General features: G+C 40.7%; 1 protein-coding gene across 1 annotated transcript; it reads left to right on the top strand.

Annotated features, from left to right (window-relative positions):
* The first annotated feature begins 15,153 nt into the window (after positions 1-15,153).
* On the top strand, positions 15,154-24,807 carry LOC117709396 (arylacetamide deacetylase-like 4 family member 1). The gene is made up of 4 exons (XM_034503755.3): positions 15,154-15,321; positions 16,846-17,062; positions 20,427-20,490; positions 24,033-24,807. The coding sequence occupies exons 1-4, from the start codon at positions 15,154-15,156 to the stop codon at positions 24,805-24,807; spliced, it is 1,224 nt and encodes a 407-aa protein (XP_034359646.2).
* The last annotated feature ends 1,248 nt before the right edge of the window (positions 24,808-26,055 follow it).

Genomic DNA, 26,055 nt, shown 5'->3' with positions numbered 1-26,055 from the left:
TGATATTATAGTAGAATGATAGTCAAGAGTCTCAGATATCAAAATGCCTGGTGCTTCCATTAAGGGGAATACAGTCATTTGCAGAGAGCCTGTCACCAAGCCAAAAAGCCTCAGATCTTGAAATGCCCAGTATGCTAATTGCAACAAATACAATATTTTGTACTGGGAAAGTGGATGAGCCATTTCTTTTGTTTTAATTTGATATTTTATTTGCATTTCAGATGCCATCCCCTTTCTCCTCCATTAATCCCCTATCTCATCCATCCTCCTTCTTTTTTGCCTTTATAATGTTTAAATTATATGCAAGTATTAAGGTCAGTTCTAGGTTGAGGAACTAACAATACAATAGATGCAAATAGTCAAGGAACAAGCAAGACAATAAACCCAGATAGTCAAAGAACATGCACAACAATAAACAGAATCCCATGATTACTCCTGTGATCACTATTTCTTAGGGCTTATCAGGATGATCAAAATATCGGATCTTACTTCCCAGTCCTAGCCCAAAGTCATTTTCATGCCTGAAGCCAACTTCTTTGTTTTAGCTTAAGATTTAGATTTCTGCCTGATATTTCTCCTTTGTTCTAGCCTAGGATTTAGATTTCTGCCTGGAACTACATCTTTGTTCCAGCCTAGTGTTAGATTCCTTCCTTGTCAAATGGCCCATGTCAGATTCCTTTCAAGCAGCCCATTTCCTTGTCCTTTGACAATGTCAAATTCCTGCCAGGCAGCCCCCAAAGCTCTCCAAATCTCCCCCTTTTTATTGCATAAACCAGACTGAGCCTGTCTTAGGTCATTCTGACAAGAAAGCCTTCCTTACCTGCCATGGAATATGCATTATCATAAGCAATGCATCTATGTCTTAGGTTGGTAAGGCTCTGTGCAGAATCTTACATGTTCTTGGCTTGCAACCTGTTAACAACTCTGTCTGGGAGTTTATTTTTAGTTTCAAGTCATGTACTTTGGCTGACAGCCTGTTGATGTAGTTAGAGACAAGCTTTAACACGATTGGCAGGAATAAAAGCATTCCCAGGACAAGAAGGGCTAGCATGATCAAGCTATGCCATTCCTGAGGTTTGACCAAAATAGAAATACTGACCTCAGACCACGGACAATTTTATCAGCAGTATCTGCAGCATCAAAGTTCAACAGAGCAGCATTCTTTAAATTCATAATCTCACTATGCAAAGTTAAAACATCCAGAGAGGTGTTAGGATTATTCCAAATACCCTACAGGTGTCTTTAAACTTTTTTTCCTATATATAATGACAATCATTGTAAATTTTAGAAGTAACACTACTCCAATGATATTTGTCACGACACTTGAAATGGCTCCTATCTCTTGAACACTGAACCTCCTTCAGATAATTTGAATAAGATATAAAGCATCAATCCTTTGTTCCAGACACCTATATAAATACTTTTGTATACTCAGTACATTAGTAACATTTTTTTTGCTAGATGGTTAACAAATATAGCTGTCTTAACTACTTGTGTCAATTATAGTTAATTGTGCTATTGCAGAAGCAGTGGTGCTAGCAATTAATGAAATTAAAGCTGTTATACCAGCAATAATCAAGCCCACTACCCTCTTGCTTCTACTTAAAGCCTAATTCACTTCTTCCAGCACTTTCAAGCTTTTTTTTTCAGATAATCAAGGTTTTCTAATACTTAGAGAATTAAGACAAAAGCTGGTTGATAGATCCCCATAGCACACATGCCAGGTTTCAATACATTAACACAATTAGAGATTTTACAGTCAATGCAACTTACAATAAATACTGTAGAAGAAACAAATCCAATTTTAGCTCGACAATTAAAAGAGCCTTAAAACATGCACTAACCCTTGTTTGAAATCCAGATCCTGTTCCAAATTTATCTCTTGCTATCATAACATCATAGAAAATAGGATGAGCCATTTCCAGGGCAATGGTTTTCCTAAATCTCAAAGAGAAAGAGTGCCTAGGCTTCTTTATGGTATGTATGCAATTCAGCAAAAGCACCCATTGCATCAGGAATGCAGATCCAAAAGAGATATGCAAGGCAATTTCTTGCTCTTGGGAAATGAAATTGAGAGGGGGGCTAGCTCTAGGCCTCACAGCAATTATTATGAGTTGTTTGCTTCCTGTTAGTCAAGGAGTAATACTCAACTGTTAGCAAGAGAGTCACCAGGTTATTGAAAAAACTAGAATTAACTCAGTCTATATGCTATATGGATGTGCTAACATCAGAATGTAAGCCAGCAAAAGTTTTGTGTTGGGAACATAGATTTGTTTGCTTTCACAGGAAATGAAAATCCGTGGATACCATCAAAATTGATAAAGATTAGAATTGAGCAAGAGGGGTCTCATGAGAACCTTGGCCACTGACCTGAAAAGCACTTATTTCACTGAAAATTGTCTCTATTTATAATTTCCACAATACACACAGCCCAATTAGGCTTAAAACAGAAGGGAGGAACTGTAGTGACAATTCTAAAATTTTGGTTTCTTTAAAAGACACAGAAATATTATAAGAGTATGTTTTCATTTTAATCCCAGGGGTAGGTATATGGGGCTGCTTTGGACTGTCTGCAGCAGCTGAATATGATTTGCATTGTGCTGTAGAAGAGGCATGTTTTTGGCCAGCTGCAGGTATTTTCTGTGATTTGTAACATTTGGAATTCTGAGAACTTTTCACAAGGTATATAAATTCTAGGGCCCCAAGAGGTGGGATGGATGATTGTCATTTGGAGAATTGATTGCAGTTTATTAGTAGTCATGCTCGAAGAATAAACAAAAAGAAAGAAATAAGACTAAGGAACCCCTCCCCTCTCTCCTATTCTTCTTTCAGTCCTATCTAGTGATAGGGAGTGAAAACAGGAGGATAAAGGGTAGGAAAAATGATGAACTCACAAAGTAACAAAGACAGGCTACACTGGATCTCCTGGATCTGAGATTGCAGCTTCCTGATGTGGGTGCAGCTTCCTGCTGTAGGTGCTAGGAACTAAACTTGGGTCCTTTACAAGAGTGTGTTAATCCTTTAGATACTGCACTATCCCTTAAGCCCTTTTTATTGTAGTTTTAAACAGAAGAAAACAAAAATCTCAAAGTACAGAATATCCCCCCACCCGATTTTAAAATTACTTTTCCACAAACCAACATATTCAGTGACTTTATTAGTCATTTCTAATTCCTGTGGCACTAATGGCCAGTGAATAAAAAAAAATAAAAAGCTTACATTTCACAATTTGAAATGAAATGGTGCTTCCAATGAATAATACATGCTGAATTCTTATGAAAGGGGCAAGAACCATTAAGAAAGTTCAGTTTGCTTACCTGCTATGGGGATGGGGGTGTGGAAGGGTAGGAGTGAGGAGGTGGAGAGAAAGGGGTAGGAATGGGATCTAGAGGGGCTAGGAGTGAGGAGGGAGAGGAGTAGGAGTGGAAGGTGGAGAGGTGGAGGTAGGGATAATTTTTCTCATTGATGAGATTGTAAGATGATTGTTGAGGGGAGTTCTACAAGCTTATTTGTGAGCACACTATTGATAAGATAAAAAACAAAAACAACCAAGCAAGGCAGGGCATGGTTGTGTACTCTTGTAATCCCAATACTCAAGAGGCAGAAGCAAACTGATGCCATTCTATTTTACATACTGAGTTTCAGGTCATGTGCTACAAAAACCAAGCAACTAAATAAACAAACATGGGACATACAGGGAATGAAGAGAGTGCGGTGGCTAAGAGCCTTTGTTACTCTTGTAGAGGACCAGGTTTCAGTTCCAAGCACCCACATATTGATTCACAACCATTTGCAACTCTAATTCTAGGGGATCTGACACCTTCTTCTGGCCATGTGGGCACTAGACACACAGGCAATGCATAGATATCCATGCAGGTGGTACATCCATACACATAAAAATAAAAATAAAAATAAATATTTTTAAAAAGTCAATAGTTCTCATTATGCCTATCACACAAACATCTTAAAGCAGCCACAAATCAGAGTGTTAGGGTAAAGAGATTCTCTCCTACATCATCTATTTTCCCTTCTCATCCCCACTTAATTTCTTGTGTCTTTCCATGTTTTCACTAGGAGACTATATTGAAAAAACTGAGAATTGCTCCATGCCAACATTTTTCAGGTTCTTTATTGCCATAAAGAAGAACCATAAAATGATGGTGGCTGATCTATGCTTTGGGGAAGTCCCTGTGAGGCTGTTCCAGCCCAATACAGTCCAGGACCCATCTCCAGTCCCAGGAGAGGCATCATATTCTACCATCAAGGGGGGTAAAGTAGCCAGGCGGTGGTGGCGCACACCTTTAATCCCAGAACTTGGGAGGCAGAGGCAGGTGGATTTCTGAGTTCGAGGCCAGCCTGGTCTACAGAGTGAGTTCCAGGACAGCCAGGGCTACACAGAGAAACCCTGTCTCAAAAAAAACAAAAACAAAAACAACAAAAAAAAGGGGGGGGGGGTAAAGTGATCGGCAGCCTAGGTAAGAAATATCCTTGGGGCCTGGGGCAAGTGGAACTTCAGGACCTGCATCACCTCAACTACATTCCTACAAGATACTTTCAGTATGGAGGCAAAGTAAGCAATAATTGAGGATCCCTCTCTAATAATTAGATTAAAGTTAAGAGTAATATCTATGCCATAGTTTCAGTTTAATGGTGAACATCAATGTCCAGGCATATATTCCAGAGTAATGGGTATGAATGACTCATTTCTCTTTTCTTTCTTCCTCTTCCTTTTCTTCTCCTCCCATCCCTTCTTAACTCTTCCGTTCCACTCACAGCCACCGCCTTATCCTGTGTGTCTCACAATGATGCCAATCCCATCCATTTTACTTAACTCTAGAGGCTGGGACTACTATGCCTGTCCCCTCCACTCCATACCCCAGTAATGGTGTCACAGTTTAGTTTTACCCCTTTGGGCTAATTCAGAACAGATCTTTGAAGATACAGCTTGAAGCCTGTCATTTCTTTTCTTCAGCCTTTTCTATGCCCCTCAGTGGTCTCTATGAATGGTCACCTGTGTCTCATCCTCAAGTTACTTTGTTAAATTTCCCCCACTGCCCTGTGTTGTGACACATTTGTGATTTGGGATAGACTCCTACCATCTTGACTATCATTTCACTCTTGAAAAATCAATCCATGGGTAAATGGATATTTGGATAACATACTGCATAAAAAGAGACATTGGTGAATGAACTAGTAGGTGTATAGTTGGGTGGGTGGATGGATGGATGCTTACATGCATGCATATCCAAATTTTCCCATGAGAGGGCAATTTCTCCTCTTTCTCTCTGACTCATAAAGGTCACTTACTACCATCTGGTGGTAGAAATATCCATGGTAATTCTATAGGTAAAGGTATTTGCCATGGTGCCCTTGCTCAGTCACAAACTATGAATGTGTCTCATCTATGGGACACACCTATGTCCGAGTGTATTCTCTTGCATGAAAAAAAACCATTAACAATAGCACTTAACCCAAGCCACCAGTCCCTGTGAAAGGTAAGAGCAATGATGGCTCAACAGCTATTTACTGACCACATACTTAGCTCTGAAAGACCCCCGCAAGGGGACCCTCACCCAAGTCCGGACCTGCACGCCCCAAGGACACATGAGAGACCTTCTTGATGCAATTGCAGAGGAGGTTTAATGACGAGGGCCCTCCGGCCGGAACATATCTCACGCAGGAGATAGAGGTTCCTACCCAGAACCCAGGAAACTTGGGATATTTATGGATAGGGGTTGGGGACAGCAGGAAAATTTGGCTCGGTTACATATGATTGGATATTTCAAATATCGGCAACTTGCAGAAGTGGCTATGTGTGAGCTGGCAGGATGACTAGTTACTTTTGACCATGAAACCTTGGACTTCTCAAAAAGGGGGAGAGAAAAGTAAACACCAGATGGCCCATTACTCACTTGGGCTTGTTTGGACTTGTCTGGGCACATCCTTGCATGCTTTTTCATTTTTGGTCACCCTGCCCCTGGAGGGACTTAATATTTTATTATGACTATATTTAACAAATTGTTGGTGGTCTTTGCTGACCATGAATTTTTGTTATTGTTACAATGCTGCTTCCAAATTTTGTTCTCACAGCTCCAGACCCTCTCCAGGTTCAAGGAGTACACTGGAGAACAAGAAGATCCACTCCCTGATTTTGAACCTATGAGTCAAAGGAGGAAGCTGAACCGTGCAGGAGAACACACACAAAGAGGTGGTTTCAAATGTGGATAGCATGCAGAATAAACCACTTACATACATAAAATAAAGAAAAATTTAAAAATTACTTGTCTGGAAGACTGAGAGTCCTAACGAATTCTTGCATTAGCACTCAAAGATTCCTTACCAGGTTCATCCTTGCTCTACGTCTTGTGAAGCCTACAAGGGAGGGACGTAAGAGCAAAACTCTCAACCAGGACCAACTTGAGGTTCTAGAAGGGAAAGAAAGACCTCAGGGTGACAGAGAAGGGAGTGAAGCTGGGCAGTTTACAAGGTCTAGAGTCCAGGTCAGGGCTAGTAGAGATCTTTCCTTTGGCAACATTTAAACTCTCCTGGAGTTTAACTCTTTAAAAGTATAAACCTTTAAACCCATGCCCAGGGCCTCCCCCAGACTGCTTCAGCTTCCTCTGGAGTGGGGCCAGGCATCTTTAGTGTGAAGAGTTACCAGAAGGCTGAGACTATAAAGAACCTTGGACATAGACATTGAGTGCCCAGGAAGTTGAGACTGAGTTACCTAAGCCTCTATCTGCTCTTTTTTGCCCTTCTCCTTTGTGCTAACAGCTCATATACCAACCCTAGGGCTCCCTCAATACTGGAATTATCTGGTATCATTTAAAAAATACTAGTTTTATGGTCCCCACTACAATCATGCTGATCCAGTTGGTCAAGGTAGAAAGGGCAGATAATGTATATTGACTGCACAGTGCCTTTGTGTGCTGATGGCTAGGGCTGGGAGCAGCTGAGTCAGAGGAGTACTTGAAGCCAGGCCGTGGAAGCACAACTTTAATCCCAGCACTAAGAAGGCAGAGGCAGGTGAATCTCTGAGCTTAAGGCTAGCCCAACTACAGAGTGAGTGAGTTCCAGGACAGTCAGGGCTAAACAGAGAAACATTGTCTCAAAACAAACAGAAAAGATCTTGATACAGTGGGCCAGGAAGATATATTGTCTAGAACTTCAGATATATTAACCTACTGTTTATTCATGGGGGGCTGGAGAGATAGCTCTGTAGTAAAGATCACTTCTTGCAGAGAACCCAGGTTTGGTTCCCAGAACCCACAAGGGTGGCTCATAACCACCTGCAACTTCAGCTGCAGGGCAGCTGACATTTTCTTCCAGCTTCTGTAGGCATCCATATGATGTTTGTACAACATATGTTTGCACATGCGCGCGCGCGCTCGCGCGCGCGCGCACACACACACACACACACACACACACGGAGAAATACATGTACATAAATAAAAATTTAAAAATCTATATTAAATGCACTATCTAATCATTGGTTATCTACCAATTAATCAATTTTAATATACAAAATTATTATCACTCCAAGGTTGTCAATCCTATCTTCCCACTCTCAGGATTGCCCATACTCAGAAGCTTAATATAGTTGGCTTTGCCCAGGGAGAGCTAGTGAGGCCATTTCAGAGGAGGCAACAACAGAAACAGACAAGTTCAGAGTCACATAACAGGCAGCATCCCAAGGCTGTGGTGAACATTCCTTGTGAGCTAGATTTTACTTGGTCATCTCTTTCAGATTATTACCATGGCCTCTATAGTTTCTTGGCCCAGAAGATAGATTCAGTCCTTCCAAAAGTAGGGTACATAGCCTGGGACACTCAGTTATTCTTTTTTTTTTCTTTCCATTACAATGACTTATACCTGAAATATAAAACTGAAGGGATTCATGGATTCAAATGGTTCAGCCTATGGTCTACTAGCTTTATTGCTATGGCTCTGTGGTAAGGTGAAACATTATTACATCAGAGGCACATGACAGAGTGTAGCTGATCACCCATGGTGATCTGGAAGCAGAGAGAAAGAGACTGGAATGGTTAAGAACAGAGTTCTCTTCCAGGTACAAGCTCTGTGAGCTTCCTCTAGCTATCTTGCAACAAAGCCATCAAACTCTAAAGCCATCATTCACAGTTTCCTAATAAATCCAGAACTATTCAAAAGTTCATGAACAAAGTCTTCCCTGAATCACAGGCTATGTTTTTAGTTTTGAGTTGCTCTGATGTAGTGATGCCATGCAATATAATTGTTCTTAGTTTTTTTTTGTACCTTTTCTAGAAGGAATAGATTACATGGTTTGTCCAAAAATTCCATTTAAAAAAAAACACAAGTTCAAATGTAATTCAAATATAAATTCAAATCATAAATTGAATAAGGAAGTTTACAACAGAAATGTTTACATGTGTTTGCATTAAGAGTAATTATCTGGCTAAACATGAATTATCTGTTACTGGCTTCACAGATTCATGGAGAGTTAAAAATTATAATTTTTGTGACTAAGTTATCATTGAAGTTTTCTGTTGATAAACTCAGTCAATATTTTTATCTTCTGTCCTTGCACCTACAATAAACCATCAATTCCCTTTTATGATCCTTGGTTAATTGTTCTACAACTTTTTGGAATGTGTTTTAAGTTGTAAATGCCTTTTTTCTATCTCAGAAGTAACTACCTCATGACATATGAAGACTGGCAAAGTTCTAATTGAAGTTTTAATACCAGAGAGAAGTTTAATAGCAATCCTATTATAAAGGGCTTAATACTAGTATAATTTTAGGAATTTTTACAGGATCATCACTGAGAATTAAGAAATCATCTACTTGTTTCTATAGCATTACTACAAGACAGTGCATCTTCATTGATCTGCAGAAATCTGTGCAAAAGTGGGCTAATGCCTAGTGATTGTCATATATATTTAATAACAACAGGAAAAGCATATCAATAGCAGGAATCTTTCTAAAGTTTAGTCCCTTTGACCTTGCCTAGAAGGGCTCCTCCACTGTGGTTTTATAGTCCATGATGAAACCATCTCAAGAAGATTGTCTGCTAGTTTTTAGTCTCTCCTAGATGGCTTCTAGCAACTATATCTATATATCTATATATCTATATATCTATGTATCTATGTATCTATGTATCTATGTATCTATGTATCTATGTATCTATGTATCTATGTATCTATGTATCTATGTATCTATGTATCTATGTATATCTATATCTATATCTATATCTATCTATATCTCTATATCTCTATATCTCTATATCTCTATATCTCTATATCTCTATATCTCTATCTATCTATCTATCTATCTATATAAAACCCTAAACTTCTGCTCCTTCTACTTCACTCCAGCTCCTGAGTGCTGGTACTACAGGTATACACCAGCATACCTTGTTTATGCAATGCTGTGTACTAGGTGAGAAGTCTGCCAATTGGGGACACCCCAGCCCCCAGGAGAGTTCTCTAAAACAATATAGACACAAATAAAACTATGCATAAAGAACATAGAAGTTATAATGAGCCTAGGAATCAGAATATCTCTTCGACATATTAGAAGAAGGAACAAAGATGCTAAAGATGACAATTAAGGTCTTGGTTTTTTGCTGTGGTAATGACTTCTCAGGAGTTCATTGAATGGTGAAAAAAATCTACCTACTGCTCAGGTACTGATTAGAAGGGTGATGTGAAAAAACAACTCAGTAGGCATTTGAGTGTATGGAGGATAAGATAGAGTGTGTCTTAGGTGACACCATGATAAAAAGCAACTCAGGGAAGAAAGGATTTATTTCACTCACACTTCCATATCACACAATTCATCAAAGCAGTGAGTACAGACAGCCACACAGGGCAGAAACCTGGAGGCAGGTATTGATGCAGAGGCCATGGAGTGGTGTTGCTTATTACTGTTTTGCTCAGCCAGCTTTCTTTACAGCACTCAGAACCATGAACCGAGGTTGGCATCACCCACAATGGGCTGCACCCTCCCACATCAATCCTCAATCAAGAAAATGCACCACAGGCTTGCTTATGAGGAAGCATCTTCTCACTTGAGGTTTCCACCTCCAAAAAGATGCTAGGAGTTTCATGTTGACATACAACTAGAAAGCACAGCACATCATTACAATTTAGGATGTTTCTTTAAGAAACCAAAACCACTCAGCAGGACACAGATTAGAGAAGAGCAGGGGGGTGGGGTGGGGTGGGGTGGGGTGGGTGGGTGGGGTGGGGAAGAACTTAAAGACTCAGCTTTCACGTCTGCCCCTTGAGAAACACATTCAACTTTGAGGCTAGTGCAAGCTGCAGCTGTATCACTGGGATAAGACTAAACCTTTCTGATGACTTTGAAAAAGGCACTATTTTTTAAATAGCCAGCGATTTACCCACAGTGGGTTTCCACAGTGTCTGAGCATGAACATTACCACTAGAATCCATGGCTTCAAAAACCTCCGGGACAATGAAGGTCACATGAACCAGACCCTCACATAAGCTGCTTGGATACCTATTCCAATACTGCTCAGTGTATCAATTTGCCAGATGCTTACAGAGATCTGGGCCTTATCACATCTGGATTGTGATAGTGTGGCTAGAGAAATGACTCACCCAGAGGAGGGGATCTGTACCTGCCAAAGAGCCTCAGTGAGTAGTGCCTTAGAGGAGATGCCTGAGAGAATCTGCATTTGGGGAGATTTTTTCTCCTCTCCTCTCCTCTTCTCTGCCATACCCCTCTCTTCCTTTCTCTTCTCCTACCCTCCTCTTTCCTCTTTTTTCTTTTTTCTTTGTCTTCTCTGAAAGCAAGCAACTTAACCTCGCCATCTATCTCAGCTCTCTATCAATGTAGGTAGGCAGGCAAACCAACAGGACTTTTAACTGCCATTTTTTCTCCCATCAATTCAGTTTTTTTCTGCTTTTGATGACAAATGTTTTGTTTTCTATTTTTATTTATGGATTTGTGGGGGTATACACAAGCTGTGGTGTAAAAGTCAGAGAACAACTTTCTAGAACCTCTCCTCTTCTGCCACCATGTAGCTTCCAGTGAATTCAGGACAGGCCATGAGGCTTAGAAACAAGGATCTTTAATCTTTCTGGCCCAATGCTCATAGCTTTTAGATTATATGGTTTGCCTCATCATCTCTGTATCACCAGGGGAATCTGATTAGAGAATCCCAGCTGTTTTGATACTGGGGAAATTCTTCAGATTCACATAAGGAAAAATGGGGGAATGACTATTCTTACTTGTTCAGTCATTTCAGGTAATCAAAGTCAGTCTCACATGCATAGAGGACCATGTTTAAATGGATATTACCCACCTCTACACATATTAGCATAATGTCTTTTCTCTTTCTCTTCTGGTACCACCAAAAGCTTCCTGACTACCATTACCCTTCTGCTGTTCACGATTTTCTAATGCCTCAGTATGTTTCCTTAAGTTACTGAAAGCCTACGGGGTTGAAGCCTCCCAGGTTGTGGTCTGTGGAGAAAGCATCAGAAGTTTAGCTGAAGCTGTCATCACCCGGACCTTATTGGGCAGACCAGATCTTTCACAGACTCGAGCCAAAGTCCTGGTTTATTCAGTCCTTCAGGCAATCAATTTTCAGTTACCATCACATCTTCAGAAATAATATGTTCCATTTCTCACCAGAGACTTCATGTTGACCTGACTTTTTAGATATCTAACCACTGACATCTCCTAGAGAGATGTCATATTGTCAGAAGCTTATGTTCCTTTAGACATCTGGATGAAATACAAGAAGTGGCTTGGCTCTAAAAAGTTCAGGAACAAAGTTCAGCTACCTGAGTTTCCTGGACATTTTAACAAGGCTGCCTATCTAGAATTCAAACACTTTCTGGATCTAGGAATTTCACCCCTTGTAGCAGATAATAAATCATTGCTCAAATTCCATAGGCACTGCTAGTGAGCATGCACTGAGACATTCTTTGAGATGACAACTTGCTCTACAAGAAATATTTGGAAGACCAGGAGGTCCTTGTGACCTGGTACAGTGTAAAGGCTGGCTTTCATGGTTGCATGGTTTTGTTTGATAAGATTTGAGCTTTCTCTTGTTGCCGGAGAATGAGAAATGTCATTGAGAATGTCACAAAGGGCATTTGAAGGGTTATACATGGAAATGAGTGGTAGAACTCTTGCTTGCCACACATGAGCCTCTGAGTTAAATGTCTAGCACTGCAGCCTGACAGAGAGAGCAAGATGCACCTTATAAAGGTACCCATCCTTGAATGTGTTCTTCTCCATCTCCACCAGTGCAATCATAGCTCATGATCCTTACACTAACTTAGCTTGATCACACACACACACACACACACACACACACACACACACACACACACGCACTGACCATTACCTGAATGATGTTCACCTGCTCTACAGGTGATACATTTTTTGAAGACAAGCATCAATATTCTGCCAGTGGCTAACATGCATGCCCATTCATGTGTACTTGGTACCTAAAAAGATGCTTAGTGTAACATAAGTGTTTATATCTCAAGACAATCACAAATATGCTGTTTCTCTCTTTCCTTCTCAACCCCACCATCAAAGAGTATGCCAGAGGATGAATGACCTGGAAGGACTGAATTCTTATTGTTCATACTAGAGATAAAACCGGGGCCTCTAGTGTGTTATCACGTACTTTACAAAGACCCTGTACCATAGCTCTCTGAGTGATGCGGTACTCAGAAAAGGGTGCATATTAATGACTATTTTGAACTTTGTGAGCCACTGGATAAGAAGATTCTTGTAGTGACAAAACAAGTCCCAAGAGGAAGGAAAAACCCATATCAGAGCATGGAAGGTAGAAGGTGCTCTAGCATCGAAAACCCAACAAAAGAAATGGCTGTGGACTCAGGCATTGGGTTTCTCATTTTACCTATTTAAAAGTGTGCTCAGTGCTAGGAAGATGGCTCAGTTAATTAGGCATAATGTGGGAATTGAAGCTCAGAGCACTTAAAATCTGGACAAGTATGGTTTCAGGAAGGCAGGTAGGAAGTAGACACAGCGGATCCCCAGGTCAAGCAGGCTAGAGCTGCTGAACTCCAGACTCAGAGAAAGGTTTTGCCTTGATAAATAGAGTAAAAAGCAACTGAGGAATGTGTCTGATTGCAACTTACACACACATGCCAACACACATACAAAAGTGTGTGTGTGTGTCCAGACACACAAAAATGTGCTTATAGAAATTTTTATTGGATATTATATTTACATTTCAGATGCAATCCCCTTTCCCCCCACCCAAGCACCCCCTACCCCATCCCCCCTCCTTCTGCTTCTATGAGGCTATGCCCCAACCCACCCTCCCACTCTCACCTCCCCACCCATGATTTCCCCCACACTGGGGAATCCAACCTTCACTGGACCAAGGACTTTCTCACCCACCTATGCCTGACACTGTCATCCTCCCCTACATATATAGCTGAAGCCATGGGTCCCTCCCTATGTGCTTCCAGGCTGGTGGTTTAGACCCTTGGAGCTCTGGTTGGTTGGTATTGTTGCTCTCTCATGGGGCCGCAAACCCTTTCATCTTTCTCAGTCTTCTCTCTCACTCTTCCAGTGGGAACCCCATGATCAGTTCAATGGTTAGCTGTGAGCACCCACCTCTGTATATTTCAGGCTCTGGCAGACCTCTAAGGAGACAGTTATATCAGGCTACTGTCAGCATGCACATCCTGGCATCCACATCAGCATCTACCTTTGGTGAATACACAAGGGATGGATATCCAGGTGGAGCAGTCTCTGGACGACCCCTCCTTCAGTTTTGGTCCCACACATTTTGTTTTCATATTTGCTCCCTTGAGTATTTTGTTACCCCTTCTAAGAAGGGTCAAAGCATCTACACTTTGGTCTTCCTTGTGCATGAGTTTTTTGTGGTCTGTGAGTTGTATCTTGGATATTGCCAGCTTTTGGGCTAATATCCAATTATCAGTGAGTACATACCATGTGTGTTCTTTTGTGATTGAGTTACCTCACTCAGGATGATATTTTCTAGTTCCATCCATTTATCTAAGAATTTCTCGAATTCATTGTTTTTAATAGCTGAGTAATATTCCATTGTGTAAATGTGCCACATTTTCTATATCCATTCCTCTATTGAAGAACATCTGGGTTCTTTCCAGCTTCTGGCTATTATAAATAAGGCTGCTATGAACATAGTGGAGCATGTGTTTTTGTTATATGTTGGAGCATCTTCTGGGTATATGCCCAGGAGTGGTATAGCTGGGTCCTCAGGCAATGCTATGTCCAATTTTCTGAGGAACCATCAGACTGATTTCCAGAGTGGTTGTACCAGCTTGCAACCCCACCAACAATGACGGAGTGTTCCTCTTTCTTCAAATCCTTGCCAGCATCTACTATCACCTGAATTTTTGATATTAGCCATTCTGACTGGTGTCAGGTGGTATCTCAGTGTTGTTTTGATTTGCATTTCCCTGATGACTAAGGATATTGAACATTTCTTTAGGTGCTTCTCAGCCATTCGAGTTTCCTCAGTTGAGAATTCTTTGTTTAGCTCTGTACCCTATTTTTTAATAGGGTTATTTGCTTTTCCAGTTTAGGGTGACATGTTTAGATTAGCATTGCTTAGACATCAATATATGTGAATGTGGGACATAAGGTCAGGGTGAGTCCAAGGAGCAATTGTGAAACTTGTTTCTGTTATTAAGCAAATGAGGCTAGAGTGTAGAGAATAAAGGTGAGGATGTGGTAGAATGGGTTATTCCAGACACTGCACAATGCCCTTCTTCATTGTGATTCACCACCTCTCTAATCTCTGATTTCACATCTGAGAGGAGAGTCACAGTGTATCTTACATGACTTTGGAGAATTTCTTACAGCTACAAGGGACTTGACTGTTACTTGGCATCACTTTCCAGACAACACCTTCTCCAATACTGTTTGTCCTTTAACCAGGTTGGTGACTCCCTGGATGGTGTGATGACAGACTAATTTGCCCTGGGGTTTTGTTGCAATCAGTTCACATGAGAATGCTTCCAGTATCTATATGGATTTGAAAAGGGGTGTGGTTAGGCTATGGTGCTCCTTTGAAGGTTATAAGACACCTGGATTTGTGTATGAGAAGTTCCATAAAGTCTTCCCAGGGTACATGTTTTTCTCAGCTCCCTTTGAAGGAATATGAACGACATGCTTTACTTGCTGGGATTTCTCCTCACTACCATGTGCCTCTTGGTCCTGGGAGTCAACGTGTGGGTTCTCATCGATCACCTCCTTACTATTGATGTGCCTTCTTCCATCCCACACCCCATGAAGTTTCGGATTCTACACTATTGCTTTCATCTGACAACCACATGGGTAAATTTTGTTTCTTAATAATCATGTCCTACCAGGGTAGACTGAACTTCAGCCTGGGGAAAGCATTTTGCAAAGATTCACATTGTCTAATGGCCAATGTGTGTTGGTCAGTAGTGATATGCCAGGCAAGGTGCTGAGGACTTTTTAAGAACAACGTGTGCTCCCTCTCACTTCTTTGACTTCATGCAAGAAGAAGCAAAATAAATAGTTCATTGGGAGGCACTCTGGAAGGGTTTATTGAGGTCATCTAGTCTCTTCTCAGTACAGACTGACTGAAATCTAGGTCATTCTGTTCCTTCCTTCTTGATATAGGAATATGTTAAAATATCTTCCCAGAGAATATGGCTCAGGAACTCTGCTACCTTAAGAATATCTCAGAAAAGATGATAAATGCTGCCTTTTCAGTAGAGATCATGGAGGCTTTGTGTAGGGTCCATCCAAGATCCAGAGCATCTTCTAAAGTCATCAGTTCTTCTCATAATGAGAGAGAGGAGCATGTAACAATACAATAGGAATTAAATATGGCAAATGAGATCCACTGTTGTGCCTTGCTTTATCCATGCCTGTTCTGCCTATGAATGTGTTTAGAAGTGACAGATAATTCATTAATTCAGTCACGGTCTCAGGCCTACAGTGGTCACAGAGCCAAGCTGCTCATTATGGAGAGACATACATAGCTCTCAGGTTCAAGTCTTGCTTCTTGTCCCTTTGAGAATTACAACAGTCATGACCTCAGGTTTATTGATGACATCCTCCCCATCAGCTGTTTTCTCCACATTTGGAGAGTATCATGGTGTCACTCTCCAAAGTCATGGTTGATGCTTAAGAAACAAAGAAAAAGCAGTCAGCCTTTGAAGAATTTATTTTGCCATCATTTCTAAAATGTACTTCCTTTATTCCATTTAGACAAGCCTGAAACAGATGATGCTTGCTCCCTGTTTCATGGTTGAGGGAACTGCAAGGAAGGGTATATCCAATTTCCCTTAAGTACATAGTTTGGGGAAGCAGTGTAGTCTGGAAGTAGGTATTTTAACTGCAAAGTCTGTGCAGAGGCATCTCAAGTCCATGACATGTTCTGTACCAAGCCTTGACTTTGCTGTGAACTCTGAATAGGAGACCACCCAGAGTCATGTGGACCTAGGACCAGAAAGATCAGTTTTTCTCTCATTCCCTGAAGTGATGGGTAAAGGATAAACAAAGGCTCCACTGTTTTTTGAAAATCAGATACAGCATGGAGATGAGCTAAGACTGACATATAACCAAGCTATTAGGCCACAGGTCTTTTCTACAAAGACTGCTAGAAAAATGGCTCTCCTTTCCTTACTGTTCAAATCTCCAGTGCCCTAGATGTTCATGAACAGCTTTGGATATTCATGCGTCTTGGGAGAAACCAGTTGTACCACATTCCAGTGGAAGCTTTGTGCAGAGTCCATAGTTGAGAAGGGCAGCTACAAGGGTAGCATGGGAAGAGTAGAAAGGACAGAAGCATCTTGAAATTTTCCAACTGTTCTCTCTTTTCTACAGGGGAATATACTTGAGAAGATGAACATTTGCTCCATGCCCCAATTTTTCAACTTTGTACATGATAGCCTTGTGTTGAAGAAGAACCTTGGTGTGTTTGTGAAGGACCTGCATTTTGGCACCATCCCTGTGAGGCTCTTTTATCCCAAGGCAACCTCCTCTAAACCCCGGCGAGGCATCATCTTCTTCCATGGAGGGGGAGCTTTGGTTGGCAGCTTGGGTAAGAAACGTCCCTGTAGAACAGAATGAGAGGTACCTCACAACCTCCACAACTCAACCCACTTTCCATGATGGTATCATGGTAGAGAGTTAAAGCAAGCAACCATTGGAGCTCCTTTTATGAGGAACAGATTAAGACTGAAGGTCATGTCAGCTAATGGTGTTGTTGTCTCCATAACCATGTTTTCTTCAATGCGACATCTCTATTGATGTAGGGACAATGATGGGCTACTAGGGCTTCCATTGATTAGATGTAATGCCAAACTCCCCATTCCATTTTATTCCACAATGGTCCCAAACCCATTCTTTGCTCTCAGCTCCAAATCCATTGTCCCTTGCTCACTCCCTTCAGCCCTGCATCTAATAGTGGTCCCACTGCTTCATTGTCAACAGCTGGTCTTCTCTCCACACTAAAAAAGATCTTTAAAAATACAGTTCAAGTCCTTCCAGTCTGGGTCTGAGCACTGAGCAGATCCCAGGCGGCAGTTCTGCCCCCCAATCTCACAGAAACTAGAGAAAGCAGGCCTCCCAGGAGCTGTAACCTGGGCAGTATCTTAGGTAAGCAGACAGCAACATCTGCCCCAAACAGGGAGTAACTGGGACACACTGGGACCCAGGAAGTCACTCCTGGCCAGGAGTACTGGTTCTTTCCTGGCTGTGCCTGAGCACTGAGAAGATTTTGGGCCCCAGCTCTTACCCCTGTAGTAACACCCACCCCACACAGTTCTGACACAACCAAGATAACAGGAAAGAAAGGCTCCAGTCAGAGACAGGGTAGGTAGCACTAAGGCAATCCAGATGGCGAAAGGCAAGCACAATAACATAAGCATCTGCAACCCAGGTTACTTGGCATCATTAGAACCTAGTTGTCCCACATAAGAAAGTCCAGAGTTCCCCATATTACTAGGAAAGCAAGATTCAGATTTAAAATCACTTCTAATAATGATGATAGAGGACTTTAAGAAGGACATAAATAACACTCTCAAAGAATTTGAGAAGAACACAGGTAAACAGGTAGAAGCCCTTAAAGAGGAAACACAAAAATTCCTTAAAGAATTATAAGAGAACACAACCAAACAGCTGAAGGAATTGAACAAAACCATCTCGGGCATAAAAATGGAAGTAGAAACAATAAAGAAATCACAAAGGAAGACTACCATGGAGATAGAAAACCTAGGAAAGAAATCAGGAATCATAGATACAAGCATCACCAACAGAATACGAAAGATAGAAAAGAGACTCTCAGGTGCAGAAGATATTATAGAAAATATTGACACAACTGTCAAAGAAAACACAAAATGCAAAAAGTTCTTAACACAAAATATTCAGGAAATCCAGGACACAATGAGAAGACCAAACCTAAGGATGATAGGTATAGATGAAAGTTAAGATCCCCAACTTAAAGGGCCAATAAATATCTTCAACAAAATCATAGAAGAAAACTTCCCTAACCTAAAGAACAAGGTGCCCATAAACATACAAGAAGCCTACAGAATGCCAAATAAACTAGACCAGAAAAGAAATACCTCCCTTCACATAATAATCAAAACACCAAGTGCACAAAACAAAGAAAGAAGATTAAAAATACAGTTCAGGACTAACAATTTGGTATTATATAACCAAATAGTGTTTCTTCCTTGGAGAAGACTTTTTTTTTTTTTTTTTTTTTGCTTTTGGTATTCTTTAGTTGCCTGTAATCCTTAGTGTAAGGTTGAGGCTTTGTTGGCTTTCCTTAGTCTAGGTTAGTGTGTCTTTTGTTGCCATCTAATACCACATAGTTCTGAAAACATACATACAGACTATTTATATTTATATATTTAGGAATATATACATATATGTAAGTAACAACAATTATTGAAGAAAGAGACCATACATTTTAAAGAGATCAAGTCAGTGTATGGGGGTGGGGCATGTAAAGGAAAGGGAACATTTTATCTAAAGATTCCCCTTGCCACTCTGAAGTCAGACTCTAGACCATGGATACATTCATGATATCTTTCTTGTGACAAGAACTTTTCACAGAACTTACTTTGTCAATGTTTACTCTTTATCTGCTCCCACCTACAATGGAAACATCAAGAGTGCAGGGGATACCAAGCACGGTGGTGCACACCTTTAATCCCAGCCCACTGGAAGCAGAAGCAGGTGTATCACTCTGCGTTTAAGGCCAGCTTGGTCTACAAAGGCAGTGCATCCAGGGCTCTGTTACACAGAGAAACACTATCATAAAATCTATTACCAAACAAACAAACAGATTGGAAAAAAGAGTGCAGAAGAAACCTGTGGACTGTATCTATCTGTGAATTCCCAGAGTCTAGAGAACTAGATTCAGTCCCTGCCCTCATTGGTCTGCCAGTCAAAGTAGGAGACTGAATCTTACAGAACACAAATGGGAGGGTGCATGGTTTCAGATTGGATAATGTGGGCATAGAATAAGGAGTGACTTAGAGTCACAGCACCTCAGTGTTTCTAATCAGTCAGTCTCTCCAAGAAAGTGAGATTTGAGGGTCAAGGGATGGGAGGAGTCAATTCTGCATATCTGGAGATCTGCTGTAAGGCCTGGACTGCAAAACAAGAGATTCCAGAAAGTCAGCCTCTAGGATAAACAATATTATACTTCAAAATAAGAGTAAGAAAGAGATGGTTCACAGGTTAGGACTGCTAGCTTCTCTTGCAGAGGGTCATAGTTCAGTTCCCAGTGAGTCCATCTGGAACCTCACAAGTGCTTGTAACTTCAGCTCCAAGAAACCTGACATCCTCTTCTGACTTCCACACTCCTCAGGTCCATATACCCTCCATATAAACACATACACATAATTAACAAATTCTTTAAAAAAGACTAGGAGGAAAATTCCACAACGAGCAAAGAATTCATATGAAAACAGGAAATGACAGAGCTGAGTGCCTTGTACAAACACAACATAGGAACTTATTCTAAATATTTTCGGTTTTTATATAATTATACTGGATTGCATAAAACCATATTTTACGCAACTATTACTATACTTTGAGCATACCCCCTGTGTATAACACCACATTCTTCCTTCTCTCCTCCTTATGAGTCTCATTTACCCCTTAGACAATTTTATTTCTAATTTTATATATACATATATAATTTTATAAGTCTGTACAAAACCTGGCACCCACAAATGGGAGAAAATGAATAACATCTGCCTTTCTGAGACTGACTTAATGGAGGTAGATGCCTGGCTTTGCCATGGCATGGTTGACTGGGTGTCCTCAGGAAAGACAAGACTAGGAACAGAGATATCAGTCCATGGTCACCATATCAGCTCCTTTCCTGGTACTGTGGGGATTTCTGGGCCCTCTTCATGTAGTACACCAAGCCCGGTCTTCTCTTGCAGATTATTACCACAACCTGTGTACCTTCCTGGCCCGAGAGACAGACTCAGTGTTGGTGTCAGTGGGGTGAGTAGTCTCAAATGCTGGGTGGCTTATCTACAGCATAGGGAAAATATAGGGAATGGCAGTCCTAGATGTCTTTGTCCCTAGAGAAACTCTCACATATGGACATAGCATCATGCAAATGAGAAAAGGGCCTCATCATTGGGGGAGTGAGTGGGCTATTCATGGTGATAATTAGTTACCTTCCTTCACTTTTTAAAATGCTATTGCAAATACCAAAGATATAACCTAAAGGAAGAATTTACTTTGACTCCTAGTTCCAGAAACTCCATTCAGTCTATGATAAACTTGCTTTATTGCTATTCTGTAGGGCAAAATATTTGCAGAGTAAAGGGGTATAATACATCAAATGGGCTCACTTTATGGTAGCCAGAAAGCAAAGAGAAAAGGGGCCAGGGACAAGGTGCCATTCAAAAACACACCCTGAGATGTCTATATCCTACAATGAGTCCCACATTCCAATAATGGTATCAAATTATAAATCAAAGAATAAACTATCCCACCAGACTTCTGATGTCAGACTTCTACAGTCCAGTTATATATCAATGATTTGGTCCATATCTAGGGAACAAGTTGCTAACATAGACTTTTTAAGGGAGACTTTATACCTACACAACATCCCACCCCTGCATATCCAAGACTGATTGTCAACTCAAAGTGTGAAATGCATCCAGTTCAAAAGTCCCTAAGTTTAGTAGTCCTAGTCTTGTTCAGAGATTCAACTTCAAAGTCTTCTGCAACTTTAGCCAATTCTCCGCTATGAATTGCCACACAACTAAAACAGCAAATTCCATTCTTCCAACATACAATGGCACAGGGCAAAAAGCCTCATTCACAGAAAAAAAGAGTTGGTGTCATAGAGGGAAAAGCTAGGTTCAAGAAAGACAAAAACAAACCAGGGAAAATCATGTCTCATAGTTCCCTGCCCTTATCTGGGTGCATGGTGGAATGGTTTAACTTTCAAAGGATTTGGGCTGTCATACTTCTGCATCTCTGCTGGCTACAGTCTGCTTGGACATGCTCTAAGCCTTCATCTGCTCTTTGCTACGCTGTTCTTCACCATATTGTTCAAATTTCTACCATCTTCTATTTCCTCAGGCCTTTATTGGAGCATAGCCTTCACCTCACAGGTTTACATATTCCTTCTCATGGGCATGGTGCATGAACCCAACTCTCTTATACTTTGCTTGGTCTCCCAGGCTTATCTTTGGATCTGGGTGGAAGCTTCCACAACTAAGTGACTATATTTCACATGTTTGCATGTTTAGCATTATGTGGATGATGCCTACCTTGCCACCAACTGTAAAGCTAGCAGGGCTCCTCAGAACATGTTCATGCTGGACTTTGAGTCTGGGCAACTAGCTATGGAAATGAGTCCTGAGAAGGCAATTTTCTAGGTAGACCATTGCAAGCAGAATACCCTGGCAGTACTATATTCTCAAGCTAAAGTTCTACAAAGTTTGCAGTTTTATCCTGGAGTCTGTCATGGGTGAGGTCTGTCCAATAGCTAAGATACCCTGAAGGATTCTTTCCCTCTGCCTCAGCACAAAGCAGTTTGATATTGATTGATTAATTGATTAATTGATTGATTTTAGTGTGTGTGTGTGTGTGTGTGTGTGTGTGTGTATGTATCTGTGAGTACATGTACACATGTAGTTAGAGGTGTGCAAAGAGGCCAGAAGAGGCCATCAGATCCATTGGGACTATAAACATTTGCAAGATACCCACTGTTTGTGCTGGGATCCAGACTCTGGTCTTCATGATCGAACAGCAAACACTCTTACTCACTAAGCTAGCTCTCTAGCCACTTGATTTGTTTTTAAAAGTGCTAAACTCGGTAACAACTGCATCTTACATCACTTCTGGCAAACTGTACATTTTCTTTCTGTTCTATATTTTGCTTAGTTCTCATCAGCTAAACAGGATGGCAAGATGGCCCACTGAGTAAAAGTGCTTACTTCCAAACCAGTACCTGCTCTTAAAAGTATTATGAAGTGAAATCAAATTATGAACCCACCAGCAATAATGCTGGTAGCTTTATGTTGTGGTAATCTCTCAATAACTGGATCAACCACCTGGGCACTCAGATTTGAACAAGGAAGTCTTTTAAGGGATCGTGTGATATTAGGAAATATTGCATAACCTTAGAACCATGAGGGTATGCCAAGATAAGGAGATCTTAACAGGATAAAATTAAGGGAAATTTTCTAAAAAATTAACAGCTTAATAACTTCTATGTGAAGTCAAATTAATTAAAATCAATAGAATTTCTTCCAAAGATGTCTCAGTGGTTAAGTGCATGCACCACTCTTGCAAAGACCCCAGTTCAGTTCCTAGCATTCTCAACTGTCTGTATTTCATATCTAGCAGATCTGAAATACAATACCCTTATCTGTCTCTCTAAAGCTTATGGGTACATGTACACATACACATACACATATTCACTGTTTAAAACAAAAAAGTAAAGATCTAAATAAACAGACTCAATGACATAATGTAAATAGAAAAGACTACTGTGACACACTCATTACAGCCCTTCTTTCTGAGGTGGCCTGGAGTATTATGAGAGAGCAGTAAAGGGTGGCCAAAAATCACAGTGAAGGCTCCAGTCATTGCTGAATGGTGATTCTGCAGGTACTCACGACATTGCTAAATAATTACGGTCCTAGTTTGCTTTCTGTCTCTGTGATAAAGCATTCTGACCAAAAGCATCTTAGGGGAGGAAAGGGTTTATTTGGCTTTCACTTTCAGGTCACAGGCAGGGCAGGAATTCTAGCAAAACCTTGAAACAAAACCATAAAGGGATACTGCTTACTGCCTTGCTCACAGGCTCATACTTAGCTATCTTTATCATACATGCCAGGACCAGGAGCTTTGATCTGTCAAGGGACTTCAGTGGACAGTGTCTGAGATATATGCCTGAGATATGCTGAAAATGAGGAGAGTTTTCTATCCTCTTCTCTCCTTCTCTCCTCCCTATCCCTTCTTTCTTCCCCTCCCTTTCTATCTCACCTCCTTCCCTTCCCTCTTATCCTTTCTTCCTCTCTCTGTTGCTCCTCTCCTTTTCTGCTCACCCCTTCCCATTCCTTCTCCTCTCATTTCCCCCTCTATAGATTAAAGCAAATACACCTTAATTTCACTGTTCTTTCCTTTATCTCTGCTTACAGGAACAGTGGGACCAGCCAAACTTTCTGTTACCTCTTTTCTATCATTAAAGTTTTTTTTTCTGTCTTCATGTTTTTGATTGTGAACCTAGCCTTTAACAGTCTTTGTTCTATTCCAATGCCAACAGTTTCCAACTTGCATGGTACATCAATAATATCTGATCAAAACATGGGATTGAATAGAGAATTTCAGCAACTCTGACTTTTGGCAGCATCTTCAAACTCTTGTAGGGGAAAATGAGGGTGACCATCTTCAATTGATAGGGTCATGTAGAACATTAAATCAAGTAGACTCTTGAGTGAGTAGAGGATGCAATTCAAAATGCCTCCAGTAACTCCTACCTACACACTGATGTGCTATCTTTTGTCTTCCTTCTATAGGTACCGAAAACTTCCTTATTACCATCATCCTTCACTTTACTATGATTGCCTGAATGCCTCCATTCACTTCCTTAAGTCTCTGAAAGCCTATGGGGTAGATCCCTCCCGGGTCGTGATCTGTGGAGACAGCATTGGAGGTGCAGCTGTAGCTGTTATCATTCAGACCTTGTTGGGTAAAATAGATATCCCCAAGATCCGTGCTCAGGTCCTGATTTATCCAATTCTCCAGGCATTTTATTTCCAGTCCCCATCACATCTGACAAACAAAAATATCCCATTCCTCACCAAAGATTTCTTGATCACCTGTGTTTGTAAATATCTGGCCATTGATCGCTCCTGGAAAGATGCCATACTGACAGGTGCGTGTATATCCCCAAGTGCCTGGAAGAAGTATAAGAAATGGCTAAGCCCTGACAATATCCCTAAAAGGTTCAAAACTGAATACAAGCCACATGAGTCACCTGCACCTTTTAATGAAGCTGCTTATCTAGAAACCAGACATGCGATGAATGTAGACATTTCTCCCCTCATAGCAGATGACAAAATTATTGCTCAGCTTCCTGAGGCATTCATAGTGAGCCTTCATTGGGACATTATCCGTGATGATGCTTTGCTCTATAAGAAGCGCTTGGAAGACCAGGGAGTTCCTGTGACCTGGCACCATGTGGAGGATGGCTTTCATGGGTGCATATTGTTCTTTGATAAGACATTTCTCTCATTCCCCTGTTCCTTGAACGTAGTGAATGCTGTAGTCAGTTATATAAAGAACTTATGAATGACTGCTGCTCGGTGGCAGAGCAACTACTTAACATGCACAAGGCCCCACTCTAATCCATAGCAGGAGAGAAAAATGAAACTTAAAATAAAGAAACAAAATATAGAAGATATGACAGCATCCCTGGTGTCTTGATTGAGAATGGCTAAGAAAAATTCTGGCCTGAGGGTAGGGGTGAGTCTTACTTTTTTAACCCTTTCTTTTATTCTTTTAATATATAAAATAGTAAATTTTGTTACATGTTTTATATACAACTATTCCAAATTTTGCTCTTCTTTAATACACAGACCATATCTAATGCCTCTAAGTCCCCTAAATTCATCCTCAGATTCTCTCTTATTTTCAAGACACACACACACACACACACACACAAGGTAGAGACTCATTATGTAGTCCTGACTGGCCTGGTATTTGCTGTGTAGACCAGGCTGGCCTCAAACTTACAGAGCTCTGTCTGTCTCTGCCTTCAGGTGTATGTCACCATGCCCAATACATTATTGATTCCCTAATGGTCTTTTACTAATTTAGCATATAATCTTGATGTCATTTTGATTTGTACTTTCCTGATAACCAAAAATATTATTTTGTTTTCTAATATTTATTGGACACTTAAGATTTTTAAAAAATATTGTTTGATTCATCTTCCCATTTGTTGATTGGATGACTCAGATTTTGGCAATTAATCTTTGGGTTTCTATGTATTCTTGATTTTAATGCCCTGATGAGTATACAGTGGACAGAGATTGTCTCTGATTATGCACACTGCCTAATGACTGTTGGTTATTTCCTGTGCTATATGAAGGTTTCAAGTTTGTGAAATCCGGTTTGGCAGTTCTTGCTGTTGTTCTCCAGGATATTGCAGTCCTTCTCAAAGGCCATGGCTTGTGTTATCTATGTTTGCTCAAGCAGTTTTGATGTTGCATGTCTTAAAGTCTTTGACCTATACTGAACTGATAATTGTTTAGAATAAGAAAAGTTTAGAGGAAGAACATTTCTTTCTTTAATATGTGGGTTGATTTGGGAGTCTTTGTTGTGTTTGTTTTTGTTTGTGTTCTTCTTTGCTTGTTTACTTGGGTTGTTCAGACAAATTTTTGAACGTGGGTTGGTGTTCCCATCCCTCAGATGGGATCCTGTTTGACTACCAGAGGTGGTCTCTTCAGGTTCGATATCCCTACTTTTCGGCATTTGGGCTAAGGTCACCCACATTTGAATCCTTGGAGTTTCCCCCATCCCAAGTCTCTGGGACTT

This window comes from Arvicanthis niloticus, chromosome 5, assembly GCF_011762505.2.
Source record: "Arvicanthis niloticus isolate mArvNil1 chromosome 5, mArvNil1.pat.X, whole genome shotgun sequence".
In the NCBI taxonomy this organism is placed as follows: domain Eukaryota; kingdom Metazoa; phylum Chordata; class Mammalia; order Rodentia; family Muridae; genus Arvicanthis; species Arvicanthis niloticus.
Note: the sequence above shows the minus strand (reverse complement) of the source record. Positions and strands in the feature narration are given on the sequence as shown.